At 33.7% G+C, this 17,354-nt stretch overlaps 1 protein-coding gene across 2 annotated transcripts; it reads right to left on the minus strand.

Moving 5' to 3' along the window:
- Positions 1 to 3,927: 3,927 nt before the first annotated feature.
- On the minus strand, positions 3,928 to 15,627 carry pcyt1ba (phosphate cytidylyltransferase 1B, choline a). Of its 2 annotated transcripts, none has more exons than XM_056451130.1 (8): positions 15,415 to 15,627; positions 12,940 to 13,039; positions 8,945 to 9,061; positions 8,708 to 8,859; positions 8,550 to 8,628; positions 8,335 to 8,450; positions 6,770 to 6,958; positions 3,928 to 5,563 (listed from the first exon to the last, which is right to left on the minus strand). In XM_056451130.1, exons 1-8 carry the CDS (start codon positions 15,451 to 15,453, stop codon positions 5,351 to 5,353), a joined length of 1,005 nt encoding a protein of 334 aa, XP_056307105.1. In that variant the 5' UTR covers positions 15,454 to 15,627; the 3' UTR covers positions 3,928 to 5,350. The 2 variants fall into 2 exon arrangements, with proteins under 2 accessions (XP_056307105.1, XP_056307103.1); XM_056451128.1 differs by having other exon boundaries at positions 8,335 to 8,477; positions 15,415 to 15,613.
- Positions 15,628 to 17,354: the final 1,727 nt, after the last annotated feature.

Below are 17,354 nucleotides of genomic sequence, written 5' to 3' on the forward strand. Positions count from 1 at the left end.
AGGTCAGTTGGTGTTTCTGTGTGGAGTTTGCATGTTCTCCCTGCATTCGTATGGGTTTCCTCCGGGGGCTCCGGTTTCCCCCACAGTCCAAAGACATGCGGTACAGGTGAATTGGGAAGGCTAAACTGTCCGTAGTGTATGAGTGTGATGGAGTGTATGGATGTTTCCCAGAGATGGAAGGGCTGGAAGGGCATCCGCTGCATAAAACATATGCTGGATAAGTTGCCGGATTAATAAAAGGACTCAGCCGAAAAGAAAATGAATAAATGAAAATGTTCTTATGATTTATTTACAATACAGTCTGTAAAATAATATGTTCTGTCCTTTAGTAGGGATCTTATACAAAAGACTTGCTTAGTTTACCAAATAAGTGAATCTAATTGGATTTGCATTGTAAACAATAAATAATTAAAGTTATTTATTTAATTAAATAGTTTTTAATAACTTAAAAACATATTTTTTTTATTTCATATATTAAGTTTTTAGTTATAATTCTCCCAAAATCATTTTGCATAAATCCGCAGATTTTTTGCAAAATCCTGCACAGAAAAAGCAAAAAATGTCCGCAGATTCTGTCTGGCCCTGCTCGTCGGTCACGTCTGTATTTTAATTTATGATGATAAGCAATATCAAGACATTATAAGTAAAAATGTGCGCTTTAATTTCACACCCACAGACATCGTCACCAAATATAAGTCTGAGAGGTCTGACTTTCTCATACATGGCCTCATTTCAGTTGGCAGGTTTTTGTAGAAACCGATCTATTGAATTAATCAATCTATTTAAAAAAATGTAGGCTAGAATTATGCATTATAGCCTTAAATTATAGAGAAATAACAGATGAACTGAGACTGCAGACGAATTATGAAGCAGATCGATGTTGATCTTTCTTTCGAGGTGTCAGTGCAGAAATGAACAAAACAATAGGTCTAATACAAAATATTATATGATAAAATATGGAAAAATTATCAGTAATTTATGTCAATTTTCCTAACATAAACATGCATGTCTTAATGCTGCTTTACGATGCGTTTAGTGAGTCCTCAAGGGAAACATATGCAAAATGAACTGCGATAACTTGGCAAACGAGACAGGTTCCAAAACAAATGTCTAGGTGTGAAAGCACCGTATTTTTTGTGTGAACTATCCCTTAAGATAAACACCACACTTTAGATAAATGCTTTCTGAAAAAAATATGACATGTGTTTGCACTGACACAAAATAAAGATATCCTCATCTTAAAGATATGGACATTCCATCTGAAGTACCTAATAAAGAAGAAGAACAATAAAAAGATCTTCCAATGCTATCATCCATACGTGTTCTTGAGTTGGTAATGAGCCTCGCCGCATACGATTGTTGTATCTTAGTTTATTATTTACATTTTAAGCCATTTAATGTAAAAGAAAACAAAAGGTTATTTTTACAGAGTGCAGATTGCATACATGATGAAAACTAGACACGGCAGGAGGAATTACATGATGTAGGGCTGAGCAGCACTGATTTAATGTAATATCCCCTTGTTTTCTAAAAGCCATTAGACCTTAAACATTTGATTTGTCATTGTGTTAAAAATTGCTGTGTTTCGAGGTTAAGGCTACAATAACATACAGGTTAATGAGAACTAAACACATGCACAGACTGCTGGGTGAATGCTAGCGGCCTGCTCATTGGTGCAGTTATACATATTCATGAGGTGGATCAGACTTAATTTTGTCATCATAAAAAACAAACTAAGCACAGGGATTGGTGGTGTACGGACAGTATGTTACAGTAGGGCAGTCCCAGTGTTTCAGTCAAACCTGAGCAATAGACATCAGAATCAGTCCTCTTGAACCTCTGGGGTGAATTCACTAAAGCTCATGCAACACTTTTTCTTACTCCCACATTTTTGGCCACTTGTGTCAATAACAGGATGCATGGACATTAAAATAATAAGTAATGTTTGATTTTTTTTTGGCTGATATCAAAATCTTAAATCTCATTTTGTGTGTGTGTGTGTGTGTGTGTGTGTGTGTGTGTGTGTGTGTGTGTGTGCATGTGTGTGTATGTATGTATGTATGTATGTATGTATGTATGTATGTATGTTTGTTTGTTTGTTTGTTTGTATGTATGTATGTATGTATGTGTTATATATATATATATATATATATATATATATATATATATATATATATATATATATATATATATATATATATATATATATAAATATATGTATATGTGTGTATTTGTATAATTTTTTTTCGTATACAACATTTGATGACATTTTTTTGGCCACTTTTGAGTCATTAACCTTATTTGCAGGAATGAAATAATAGTGAAATAGTAAAAAACAAAAAATATATTGTTATGGCTGAAAACGAATATATATCAGATTAAGTTCTACTGTATACCATATTTTGTAAATTCACTAAACACTTTTTTTGTCCACTTTTTTGTTTTATTGGCATAATTTGAAAAGATATAGTGATCTTACAACAGCCAATATTTTTTTGTAATTTTTTTATGGCTGATAACTATTAAAGTTCAGTAAAATGAAATATAGAATTTTAATATCTGCCATTTATCCAATAGCAGCTAAAACCAATCATTGTAAGTGATGCTACTGAATTTAGGCATCATCACATATACAGTACGAAAATGGACATTCATTGTTGAGATTTTCTGAAATTACCATGATGAACAAAGCTATAAAAGAATTAGTGTGTTTAATAATGAACTTAAGCACTCATTAGGTGATGAAAAGGTCACTCAACTGTAATATTTGATGAGAAACCATTAAATATCAAATATAAAGAAGGCAATAATTTATGTGATATAGATATTGCTTGTACCAGCTAATCTGGTAACACTTTACAATAATGCTTAATCAGTTAACATTAGTTAATACGTGAACCAACAATCATTAAATATATATCTATATATCTATATATATATCTATATATATATATTATATATATATTATTATATATATATAGATATATATATATATATATATATTATATATATAAATATTTTCTTACAATTTATGTGATTACTTCAGTGCATCCATTTTGATATTAAAATTTTTTAATAAATGTCGAGATTATTCACAATTAATAAATACTGTAAAAGTATTGTTCATTATCAGTCACAATTAACTAATGCAGTGAGTAGGGTCTGTCTGCGGACTGCAAGACAGGGGCGTAACATGAAGGGATGTAACTTGTAGTAGTTTAGAGGCGTAACTTGAAGGTATGGAGACCCATGTTGTCGGCAAGATGTTTACACCTACTCCACACCTAAACCCAACCATCACAGTTATTAACGTCCATACCTACCACAACCCTAAACCCAACCATCATCGTTATAACATCTACACCTTCCCCAGCCCTAAACCCAACCATCATCGTTATAACATCTACACCTTCCCCAGCCCTAAACCCAACCATCATCGTTATAACATCTACACCTTCCCCAGCCCTAAACCCAACCATCATCGTTATAACGTCTACACCTTCCCCAGGCCTAAACCCAACCATCATCGTTATAACATCTACACCTTCCCCAGCCCTAAACCCAACCATCATCGTTATAACATCTACACCTTCCCCAGCCCTAAACCCAACCATCATCGTTATAACGTCTACACCTTCCCCAGGCCTAAACCCAACCATCATCGTTATAACATCTACACCTTCCCCAGGCCTAAACCCAACCATCATCATTATTAACGTCTACACCTTCCCCAGGCCTAAACCCAACCATCATCATTATTAACGTCTACACCTTCCCCAGCCATCATCATATTAACGTCTACACCTCCCCAACCCTAAACCCAACCATCAGAATTACTAACGTCTACACCTTCCTTAAACCTAAACCCAACCATCCTCGTTATTAACATCTACACCTTCCCCAGCCCTAAACCCAACCATCAGAATTATTAACGTCTACACCTTCCCAGGCCTAAACCCAACCATCATCATTATTAATGTCTACACCTTCCCCAGCCATCATCATTATTAACGTCTACACCTTCCCCAACCCTAAACCCAACCATCAGAATTACTAACGTCTACACCTTCCTTAAACCTAAACCCAACCATCATCGTTATTAACATCTACACCTTCCCCAGCCCTAAACCCAACCATCAGAATTATTAACGTCTACACCTTCCCCAGGCCTAAACCCAACCATCATCATTATTAATGTCTACACCTTCCCCAGCCATCATCATTATTAACGTCTACACCTTCCCCAACCCTAAACCCAACCATCAGAATTACTAACGTCTACACCTTCCTTAAACCTAAACCCAACCATCATCATTATTAACGTCTAAACCTTCCCCAACCCTAAACACAATCATCATAACGTCTACACCTTCCCCAACCCTAAACCCAACCATCAGAATTATGTCTACACCTTCCCCAACCCTAAACACAATCATTATTAACGTCTACACCTTCCCCAGCCCTAAACCCAACCATCATTATTAACGTCTACACCTTCCCTAGGCCTAAACTCAACCATCATCGTTATTAACGTCTAAACCTTCCCCAACCCTAAACCCAACATCACAGTAATTGACGTCCACATCTACCACAACTTTAAACCCAACCATCATCGTTATTAATGTCTACACCTACCCCAACCCTTAACTCAACCATCAGTTATTAACGTCTACAGCTTTCCAACCTTAACCCCAACCATCACAGTTTTTTAACGTACCAACATGAGTCTGCGAAGGCTCTCATACTTGACGAGCTTACTATTGTTCTGTTATTTGCAACCACAAGGGGTGATGTAGGCTAACTAACTGTCATGACAAAATGGATGCAGAATTTAGCGAGTTGCATGGTGGAGTTAAATAAATAATAATAATATATCACTTGAATTGGTTGTGGATAAATTTGGAGAAAAAACTGCAAGTTACGCCCCCATCTTGCAGTCCGCAGACAGATACACTTGAATGCAGTTAACCCATGATACCTTATTGTAAAGCATTCATTTTTAAGTGATCTGAGTGCTAACAACATACATAACGTGTTCAAACAAAAGATGCAGTCGATCTAGTGAATCCCCCTTCTGTTTATTAACCTCCTCTCAGAATATATTCAGGGCTGCGATGGCTTTCAAAAAGTTTGCTGTAATACCAGCATAAATAAACAGGACTTGGACAAACCCTGTGCTGTGTACAGTACATTATTTTTAATTTCCCCATAAGAGTATTTGACCTGTCATTCGCTGCCAGTGTGTGTGTGTGTGTGTGTGTGTGTGTGTGTGTGTGTGTGTGTGTGTGTGTATGTGAGTGTGTGTGTAGGTAAAGTGCAGTCTGGTGGGTGTGTGGGTGATGGTTGATTCTCACTTCTCGTCCTCGTCGCCTTCACTCATGCTGCTGATGGAGGCGGAGGCGCCCTTAGGGGATGAGGGTGGTGATGTTCGAGGCATTGCCCAGCGGGATGGGGGCGACGGTGAACGGGATGAAGAAAAGTCCCTTGGTGGGCTGCTGCTGGGTGAGCCGCGTGGGGAGAAGGCCTGGATCATACGGCCGCTTCTCTCCTGAAACATCTGCTTCTGGAAACATTCAAAAAAAGAGCTGATTTAGTTGTATGGCAGCTTGACTGGAGAATGGAAACAACAAGATCAGGTTTAGATTAGATTAGAATTGATCTCTTAATTCTGACTTTTCTTTTTTCAGAACGGTGACTTTCACAATTGTATTTCACAATTTCGGGTTATTAAATGCAGTTATATAAACTAGATATAAACTCAAAAATTGTTTAGAAAAACGTCAGAATTTTGGAAAAAAACTTGTTGTGATATTGTAAAACATCTGAATTGTGAGACATGAGCTCAGATTTTTCTAAAATAGACTCAATTGAGTAATTTTAAGTCAGAATTATGAGAGATAGCATGCAAAATTATAAAAAAAATCTAGTTCTGGGCAAAAATAAATGGCATCCAAAATAAAAGTTTGTTTTGATCAAATATATGTGTGTGTTATATATATTTATAACACACACATACAAAGAAACAAAACTACAAAACAATTTTGTTACATAGATATTTAAATGTATATTAAATTGTATCATATACATATATATAATTTATATCTAAATATAAATAAACATTTCTTAATATATGCATGCATGTGTGTATTTATATATGCACATTATAAATATACTCTGTACACTACACACATATTTTAAGTCAAAACAAACTTTATTAAATTAAATTAACTATTTTTGCCCAGCTCCAAAAAATATAGTGAGAAATTAAGTGCGAAAACAAAGTTACAGATGTTGCAATTCTAAAAAAAGTGTAAAGTGTATATAAATATAAAGTCTGATATAAACTATATAAAATACATCAAACTGTTAACACATTAAAATGTTTTTTTTTTGTAAATAATTGCAAAGAAGTTGCAATTACCCTGTTTTATCTATTTATTTTATAATGGGGTAATGAGTGTCCAATATACACTACCAATGAAAATTTGGGATCAGTAAGAAATAAATTAAATGAAAGAAAGTAAAAACAGTTCCAACAAATACTTGTAATGCTGTTTTCAACATACATGATCAAAAGAAATGCTTCTTAAGCACCAAATCAGCTTATTAGAATGATTTCTGAATGACACTGAAGGCTGGAGTATGATGCTGAAAGATTTGCTTTGAATCACAGGAATACATTACATTTAAAGTTGTATTTAAATAGAAAGAGATGTTTTAAATAGTATTATTATATTGACTATATTTTTATTAAATAAATGAGCTTTACCCATGTTCCATCTGGGCCAAAGAGCTCCAGGAAGTTCCCAATGAACTCTCTTGACTTCTCCTCCCACTTCTGGATCAGATCATGGCTCTTCTCCTCCACTCTATACACAAAGTGCTTTGACTTTTCCTCTACGGTCCGCACTTTTTCCTTCATTCTATCCACCTGGTTCTGCAAACGGTACTTCTTCTCCTGCCCAGAAAGAGTTCAGCATTCTTAAGTGTTCTAGGAACACTCCACCTTAAAAAAAGGCACATTTTACAAGTCTCCTAGTGTTAGTGATGGTGAAATGAAGCTTTGTGAACCAGTGAACTGTTCGACTCGGAAAAAGGTTTGCATCGGAAAAAGGATCGTCACTTGAAGCTTTCCAAATCAGAGCTCGATGAGGACCTCTACTGGTTAAAGTGTGGGAAAACACTGTTTTGTAAAACTAACCAACTCATTACTGTAGTAACAACAATAGTAATATAAACAAATTACTCAATTACTGTTGTTTTTATATGTATAAGGTATGTTACATTACACCACCAATGACTGTAGTAAAATCCAAGGTAGTCAAAAGTATTTACGTTTATCATATTCTAACCGGTCCTACACCCACCCACTCGTTCTGAGGGATGGGAGGTGAATGATCTAATGAGGAGGCTATGGGAGTGAGACTTTTGGGCTGCACTCACCAGTGCAGGGCCACAGGTACACACTATACTACAATATGCAGTGACCTTCTTTAAAAACAGTCTTAAATAACTCTAATACACTTTAGTATGGTTCAAAAGCTTTTTAATACATTACTAGTGTATTTTAGGTGAATTACTGGTGTGTGGGACCGGTGCAGTGCTTTGAAGCAGTAAAAACGTATGTAATCAATGCCTAGTCTCTCACTATACATTTTACTAACCCACGAGGGTGCTTAAACCTTTGAATCAAAGTTCGAGGGGTATAGGCTTCACTCCATTGTGCACAACGTCACATCACTATCTAGAGTTGAACAGTTGACCTGAACCATTTTTAATCCAATTTTTGAACTCTAGGAGATTAAGCCTTTTTTGAAAAGCCTTTTTCTAAAAAAAGGTGGAGTGTTCCTTTAAGGACTACATCAGAGGTGCCCAAACATGGTCCTGGAGGGCCGGTGTCCTGCAAAGTTTAGTTCCAACACCAATCAGACAAACCTGTGTTAGCTAATCAAGGTCTTTCTAGGCTTTCTAGAAACATCCCTGTAGGTGTGTAGAGGTAAATTGGAGCTAAAATCTGCAGGACACCGGCCCTCCAAGACTGAGTTTGGGCACCGCTGGACTACATGTGCAACATTATTAAAATATTAATTTAAATAACTTCCCCTCCCTCAACATCTCTTCTCTGATTAGTGTTTTCTGGTGCAAGGTGGGACAATCGCATGAGATTGCCCAATAGCAAACACAACCATCCAATCAATTCTAATGGGCAAAACCAAATCCTGCCCTGTAGTTTTTGTTCTTCAAGAATCCATTTCAGTTATTACAATTTGGGAAAACAATTTGCTACAACTTCCATTTTATGGCATTCTTAACACATCGAGTGCAGTTACTTACATTAATGTAACTGACGTTCAGTTCTTTAGCGGTGTAGCCCCTCTGCAGGTTACGTCTAGCATAGACGTCATAGTCTCTCACTATCCGGGTGATCAGGTCAGACGTGGAGATCCCTTCTGTCCTTTTAGTGGGCACAAACATACCTGAGACACTCACACATGTTAGACCTGGCCTGAAACCAACATTCCCATGCTCTTAAGACCGCTTCTCTTTACCTGCCTCCTTAATATGCTTGTACACGTCCTCAGATCCAGCAGAGGAGTATGGGATGTCATCGTGTGCCACAAAGTCAATCTAGGTAATACCAATTGAAGGGTTAAGCATAAGGGATTAAGGGTGGAGTACTGTATTAGGAATTGACGCAATAACTGACCTTGTGTTTTTCTAAAAAGTCTTGTGTCAGAGTCCAAGGAGCATCGCGTAAAACCTCGTCGACGTATCGACAGTGTCTTAATGCCTCATAGCGCTCATCTTCTGTCATGACAGTGAAGCCCTTGTACTTGTGTGTGAGTTCGTCACTGCATACTTAACATACATGTACATATTTCATGTCAGTTGAGGACGGCATGATGCATCATATTGTGTATAGTATGTTGAAATATGTCTGTACCTCCCACTATAAGGTAGGTGTTGGGGAACAGATTCTTAGCCTGCATGAGGGCACGAGCGTGACCGGAATGAAAGAGATCGAAGATGCCATCTGCGTAGACTCGCACCGGTCGGTCCACTGAGAACAGAGATTTATGAGATGTTTAGTCATTTGCAGATGTTATTAAGTTGCTTTAATGTGCAGTAAAAGTTGTGCATTGTATAATATTCAAAGGTTTGAGTTCGGTAAAGGTGAGATGTAAACTGAGAAAATAAAATCCAAAAAATGTGTAAAATAAAGCTGACAACTCTAGAACCAAATTATGATTTATTTTATTTTTGACAAATCTGATGAATGTTTAATTATAATATTTATCTAATTTGTTTTTATAATAATATCTGATGTGTTTATATTAAATTAGAATATTTATCAAATTAGTTTTTATAATAATATCTGATTTGTGTATATTACATTATATTTATCTCATTTATTTTATAATAATATCTGATTTCTGTATATTAAATTATATTTATCTCATTTGTTTTTATGATAATGTCTGATTTGTTTATATTAAATTATAATCTTTATCTCATTTGTTTTTATGATAATATCTGATTTGTTTATGTCAAATTAGAATATTTATTAAATTAGTTTTTATAAAAATATCTGATTTGTGTATATTACATTATATTTATCTCATTTGTTTTCATAATAATATCTGATTTTTTTATATTAAATTATAATCTTTATCTTAATTTGTTTTTATAATAATATCTGATTTGTTTGTATTAATTTTTGTATAATTACAAAATATATTATAATATGTATATTATATAGTATAATCGTTAAAATTTAAATTTGTTTTGATAATAATATCTGATTTGTTTATTTTAAATTATAATATTTTTCTAATTTGTTTTATAACAATATCTGGTTTGTTTATGTTAGAATTATAATATTTATCTCATTTGTTTTTATAATAATATCTGATTTGTGTATATTACATTATATTTATCTAATTTATTTTATAATAATATCTGATTTGTGTATATTATATTTTATAATGTATACATTATATATATACATGCTCCTATTGGTCAGCATCACAGAACTGATAGATGGGGAAAAAATCATTCTAGCAATTCTGTCAGGATGTTATGAAGGATCCCATATATGGCTTAATTTTTTGTACACTATGACAGATACAATGACTGATTCATTGCTCCTGAAGATCATTATCTTTATAAATAACCACTGCACCACTGACCATACAAAAATCAGACTGATATTGTGTAGTGTATATCTGGCTTGAGACAAGAGACATAAAAAAATATTTTTTGGACTGGAAGTATTAGTCATTGAGATGTTTAAGTCTAAATAAGACGTTATGCTGTTTGTCACAATTAGTGCCACAAAGGCTTTTTCCACTGTGATCACTAATTTCCTTCTACAGCCTTAAAACTGTCCATTTCTGTGCCTTTAAGGACATAAAGCACCATTCATGGTCTTGTTTTGAGTCTTCTCTGTTCACTGGCCAGCTGAACTCTTTTATGCCAGAGTTTTGTGGGCAGTGACTGTGTGAATCTGGGTCACAGAATGATCAGGGAATCCTGTCTGATCCCAGCGCTGGACTTTTCCTACAAGCCCTGTATTTTCCTCTGATACTGATTTCAGAGCAGATTAAGTCATTTAACTCTTTAATGTTTGATGGGGTTTGTGAGAAGAGACCATGTTTGCCTCACAGCAAGATGGTCGCTGGTTCGAGCCTCGGTTGGGTCAGTTGGCGTTTCTGTGTGGAGTTTGCATGTTCTCCCCATGCTGGCGTGGGTTTCCTCCGGGTGCTCCGGTTTCCAAGTCCAGAGACATGCAGTATAGGTGAATTGGATAGCCTAAATTGGCCATAGTGTATGTATGAGTGTGTATGGTTGTTTCCCAGTGATGGGTTGCGGCTGGAGGGGCATACGCTGCGTAAAACATGTACTGGATAAGTTGGCAGTTCATTCTGCTGTGGCGACCCCAGATTAATAAAGGGACTAAGCCAAAAATAAAATGAATGAATATTATATTATATTATATTATATTATATTATATTATATTAATTATATTATATTATTATATTATATTATATTAATTATATTATATTATTATTATGAATTGAATTGAATTTATTTGACAGATTTTAGACAAGCTGTACAAGTATCCCATACATTTTGAAATAAAAACTGTCGAGGATAAAAACACAATAAAGCCCTGGGCTTGTTTCCATTGTGGTCCTCGCTGTTAAATAAAACAAAGTATGGCTTCAAAATCCCGATGATGCATAAAACAGACAGTACCTCATACATTTTTAAAACGGGAACAAAATAATTCACAAATACATTCCTTCATTCATGAATTTTTCTTTTCGGCTTAGTCACTCTATCAATCAGGGATCGCCACAGCGGAACGCACCATCAACTTATCCAACATATGTCCCACGCAGCGAGTGGCCTTCCAGCTACAACCCTTTACACAATCCAGTAACATATAAAATAAAACATCCTCGTCCACCATGCAAACTAATTATTCTCAAACAACCATCTTTTTGATTACTGATTAATGCATGTTATTTGATGTGCATATTATACAAATTAAAAAATAATACATAAAGATTATTATATTTCACATCATATATCATGCATATATATTATAATATAAAATAATATAATAAATATTACTGGCTAATAATACTACTACTAATACTATTATAGTATTATGAACAAATTTAAAATATCAATATAATTATACAATACACTGTAAAAAATGCAGGGATCCGCACAATACATTCATGCTGTCCCAACACAAATTAAATAAGTTAACGTAACAAATTTAAGTGGATCGAACTTAAAACAATTAAGTTGTCCCCCCCAAAAATCTCAAGAATTGTGTTGTTTCAGCTCATCTTAAATACGTAGCTTGAACAAGAAGGACATTTTTTGAGTGCATGTATTACATTTAATAGGTTTTTATGCACTATAAACATTGTCTGAACTTACTATACTCTGATCTGAAAACAGTGGTGCTGCTTACTATTGTTGTGAAAACTGTGGTACATTTTATCCCCAGGAATCAAAAGAACAAAAGTATTATTTGATAAAAGAAAAGCTTACTGCCCCTGAATGTTTTGACAATACTGTATTCATTTCTTTGGTGTACAAAATAATGCATTTCATATTACTTTCAAAATATTTTATCGTAATATATTTGAGCTACGCTAACTTTTAATCATTTTCTAATCAACTAATATGCTCAAAATCAAACAAAAAGTGCTCAGGAGTAGCTTAAATAATGTGTCGGTGCTCTTTGGGTAGGGGATTTATCAGAATAAACAGCAAAAATCAGTCCAAGGCACTTGAAAATATATGTTTTTTATTGTATATACAGTTGAAGTCAGAATTATTAGCCCCCCTGTTTATTTTTTCCCCCAATTTCTGTTTAACGGAGAGATTTTTTTTCAACATATTTCTAAACATAATAGACAAAATATTATAATATTTCTAATAACTACTTTCTTTTATCTTTGCCATGATGACAGTAAATAATATTTGACTAGATATTTTTCAAGACACTTCTATACAGCTTACAGTGACATTTAAAGGCTTAACTAGGTTAATTAGGTTAACAAGGCAGGTTAGGGTAATTAGGCAAGTTATTGTATAATGATGGTTTGTTTTGTAGACTATCGAAAATATATAGCTTAAAGGGGCTAATAGTTTTGACCTTAAAATGTTTTTTAGAAAATTTAAAACTGCTTTTATTTTAGCCGAAATAAAACAAAAAGACTTTCTCCAGAAGAAAAATATTATCAGACATACTGTGAAAATTTCCTTGCTCTGTTAAACATCATTTGGAAAATATTCAAAAAACATCAAAACTTCAAAGGGAGGCTATTAATTCTGACTTCAACTGTTGTATCGGTTAATTTTATATTGGTTTTGTAACAGGAACAGTTTTTTTGTAATGATTCCTCAACTGACCTGGCGTTCCCAGTCGAGCTTGATCTACAGTCAGCTTTTCATGTGGCGCTCGACACTCACAACTTGTCTCTGGAGTAAATATGGCCGGTTCTATAAGAGTCTGAGGAGAAAATAGAAGATGTGATGAGAAATAAATAGACATTGCTGCTTTCCAAATACAATAATTTTTAAGTCGAATCCCGCTGACTTGAGATCTGATTTACCCTCTTCTAAAATATTTCCCTTTTTGCACTAATAGAGGTTATTATCTGGCGTATTGATTTCAAGACTATCTGTGTAACAGCCTCTTTACACCGGATATTGATTTGTCCAGTAGACGGTTCTCTAATGTCACTGAGTAAAGACAAATCGTCCGCCCGCAGCAGTACAGAACAGGGCAGACACAGACGTACAGAACATGGATATTTCAATCTGTTCAATCCACCTAGTGTTTTACAGTGGGCATACTGTAACACGTGCTTCTGAATTAACATTTCAACGCACAGCGAGATAACAGTGATGCTGCATTTTAGTGGAAGTCTATGAATATTGAATGGGGAAAGAATGGGGTTTGGTTGTCAAAAATTGTACAAGCAATTTACTTAAATGTTTCTCTTAGGCTGAAGTCAAGAATTATTTACAACTAACCTGATTCTGAAGAATTTTTGAAATACTAAAATTATTAGTAAAGGTAGCATGCAAAATGATTAAATTAGATTTTTTTGTTCACTTATTTACAAGCAGATATAACTGTAATATATTACAAAATCAGACAGAATTGAAATAAATTGCAGTGATTAAATAAAGGGTAAAATGTTTTATTAAACAACAAAAATAAAGAAACTGTCAAATAAAAAATGCAAAAATGTGATTTTGTTTTTTCTCTTGTTTACTTAAAATAAATAGCTGGAAAAAAATATTTAATGTACAAATAATTACAAAAAAATCTGTAAATAAACAATCAATAATTTAAGATGGTTTTGATTAATATAAAAATGCATTTAATGTTTACTTTTCATTTAGATTTGTCCACTTGCTGAGATCATTTATTATTAATAATACATGTTCTTGATAATTTAGGTAATGTATTATCTTTTTTAATTATTATTAATTTATGAAAGAACAAAATTCTTCTTAAAGGCAGCATTAAACCAATAAAATTGTTAGCATTTATTTCACTCTAACTTAATTTGTTTTTTAACTATTTTAACAGTTTTGAATCCAAAACCAGTGATGGCTTTAAAAGTACTTATGAAGTTTTAATAACATTTACATCCATATTTCACTTTTGAATTAAAACCTTAGAAAATTGCTCTCAGATCGTCATAACCTCCTAGTGTGACAAATCGTCCCGGTCTGTTTGCATACACATGATTGGAACCATCAGGTGAGGTTAAAATGCACTCTGCTGAAACACTAGGGCTGGGAAATTAAAAGTAATCGAAATCGACAATCAAAACCTACTGTATAATCAATCACATATTTCCAGGTCACTTTTTTTGATTACTTTCCCTACCACATGTGGAGTCATGTGACCCTGCTAAAGGCTTTGCAGCTACATCTGATCTCTAGTCAAGTGGACCCATTCTTGAGTCTTACTTTGCACTAAACTGACAATGATTGGAAGCTGCCCCAGAGATGCCTTGAGACGGCATAATTTTAATTACAATTAAGTTATTATTTACATTAAAATATTTGTTTACAGAAGATGCAAGAAATGCACTGTTTAAAATATTATTTACAGGATATTTAAGAGCTCTTTTATTTAGAAAAAGATTTGAAATCAAGTAATGCACCCTTCATTCAGAAATCTCTCACTTGATAGATATGTGAGCATATTTACTGTGCAGAACTTGTCAGAGAACTATGAGGGCAAAAAAAAAAATAAATAAATAAGATAATATACAGTTAATCGAGATTTTGAAAAATCGCCCAGCCCTATGAAACACATTTTAAAAAATGACAAATCATTTAGATTTTAGCTTTCCAGTGATCTTAAGAACAATACTGCCCATCAATCTGTTCAGGGAATAACCACTAAGAGCTTCTTCTTGTGAGCAACATGAAAAACCCACATTCTGGTGCATTCACATCTAAAATAAACATGTAATGTAGGTGTAGTTTCTAATTACTCATTGGAGCAAAAACAAATATATCTCCACAGTGAATTGATGCATGATTCACTCCCATAGGAATAAAGAAGGATGCTGTGGACCTTTCCCAGAATTCAACACAAGGTGAGAAGGAGGAGCAACGTCACAGAAGGGCAGATAAACGCAGACTCAAACATTAACATTGACTCTCCCACTTAAAAACAACATCTGCTAGAGGATTAAAAGAGCTCATATCTGCATCAAGCGCTTTAAATGCAGTTTCGCAAGCTCGACGTCACCATGACAGCGCACAACAAGACCAAAACAACATGTCAAAACAAAGAGAAAGTGAGCCGACCGTTTTACCGTTTCACATACACCCTAACCGACACGTAATTCTCACCGTTCGTGGCAGTGGACAGGTATGTTCCAGCTCCTCCATGATTTCTGGAGGCTCTGAGGTAAAATAGGTTGTGTGACTCCACCTGTACCTGACTCAGCATCAGTTTGGAGCCGCTAGCCGAGCCTCGGTTAAGGATGCTCTACTCCAGCCAGACTGTGTCTAAATCACGCCCATTTGCTCCTCTCAGCATCTTAAACCCGCCCGTTTTCGCCTGTGCTGACCAATAGGAAACGGCGCTCCACTCAAACTGGAGCGCTCAACGATGGCACAATAACAACAAGGAAGAGAGTCTGTTGGTGAGGGCGGCGGCAAGTCTGAGGAGGACCAGTCAGCAGGCGTGTCCTACTGTCTAAATTGCATACGCGCTCGGGATTGGCTGAGCAGACTGTAGCGCCATCATTGTGGAGCATCTGTGATTCTTCCTTCATTGTGCTGCACCGCAAAGTGGTTTTAACATCGGCGCATATAGATGGAGTTAGTTTTCCTTCTTTGATTTGAATATTTTTAACAAGAAGAGCGTTGTAGAGTTAAATTATAAACTTATTTGTATTTCTGTTGGTCAGGTTGCAAATCGTAAATAGTGATGTGATTTTTGATCATGGATGCTTAAAGGGGTTTTAAATCCCGTTAAATGCTTTAAAAGATTATTATGTGAGGTGTGATTTTCCTTCTATATATATATATATATATATATACTATATAAATACATAAATATAATATATATATATATATAATATATATATATATATATATATATATATATATATATATATATAATGTTAACGCTGAGTGCTAAAGAAATACTTGCATTTTGATAATTTCTAAAATGCAAATAAAATAATATATATATGATTTTTACTATAATATGATTATAATATGATCTTTCGCAGTCAATACTTAAAATAAAAGTCAGAAATAAAAAAATAATAATAAAGTTTTGAAATGTTTAAATCTGTGGTTTAAAATTTATTTTAGTTCTGGAAAGTTCAGTATGGCAAATTGATACATCTTACAATTGTAATTATGTATGTAAGATGATTTAACATCTTAAAATATAAAACAGGTGTGTCTGAAAGGGTTATTAGCTTTTTTTTTCAGAAATCATGTTTTACATTGAGTATTAAGAGTTTAATATCACTACCGTCAAAAGTCTGGGGGTCAGTAGTAGTTTTTAAATGTTTAAAAACAGCTTCTCCGGCTCACCAAGGCGGCATTTTTTTAATCAAAAACACAGTACAAATTGTAAATTGTCAAATGTTATTACACTATAAAATAACTGGTTCAAAAGTTTATTAAAAGTTTATCATTTAATTTAATAATTCCTTCCAGTCATTTTAAAGATGAATTTTCACCTTCATTACTCAAGTCTTCAGAGTCCTTCAGAAATCACACTAATATTAATTATTATTATTGGTTAATATTATTAATGGTAATAGTAATGAAAGCAATAATGACTGGAGTAATCATTTAATTTGAAACTACATACAATAAGTAATAAATATAATAAATAAATATTTAATAAATTTTTTTACATTTTTTGTACCGCCTTGATGAACTGAATAATATTATATATATATATATATATATATATATATATAACACTGAGTGCTGAAGTTAAAATACTTGCATATTTATTATTACTAAAATGCATATAAAAATAATTACATATAATATGATCTTTCGCAGTCAATGTTTGAAATAGAAATAGAAATAAATACAGAAAATAAATAAAAAGTTAAAATAAAGCTTTGTAACGGTTAATTCTGTGGTTTAAAATTTATTTTATTCTAAAAAGTTTGACAGTATGCCAAATTTAAACATTTTACAATTTAAGACACTCATATGTATTTAATATGTTTAAACGTCTTAAAATTTAAGACACATGTGAATTTATTTATACACACAGATTTTATGAAAAATAGATATATACAGTTGAGTCA

This window comes from Danio aesculapii, chromosome 24 (assembly GCF_903798145.1).
Source record: "Danio aesculapii chromosome 24, fDanAes4.1, whole genome shotgun sequence".
NCBI classification, from domain to species: Eukaryota; Metazoa; Chordata; class Actinopteri; order Cypriniformes; family Danionidae; genus Danio; species Danio aesculapii.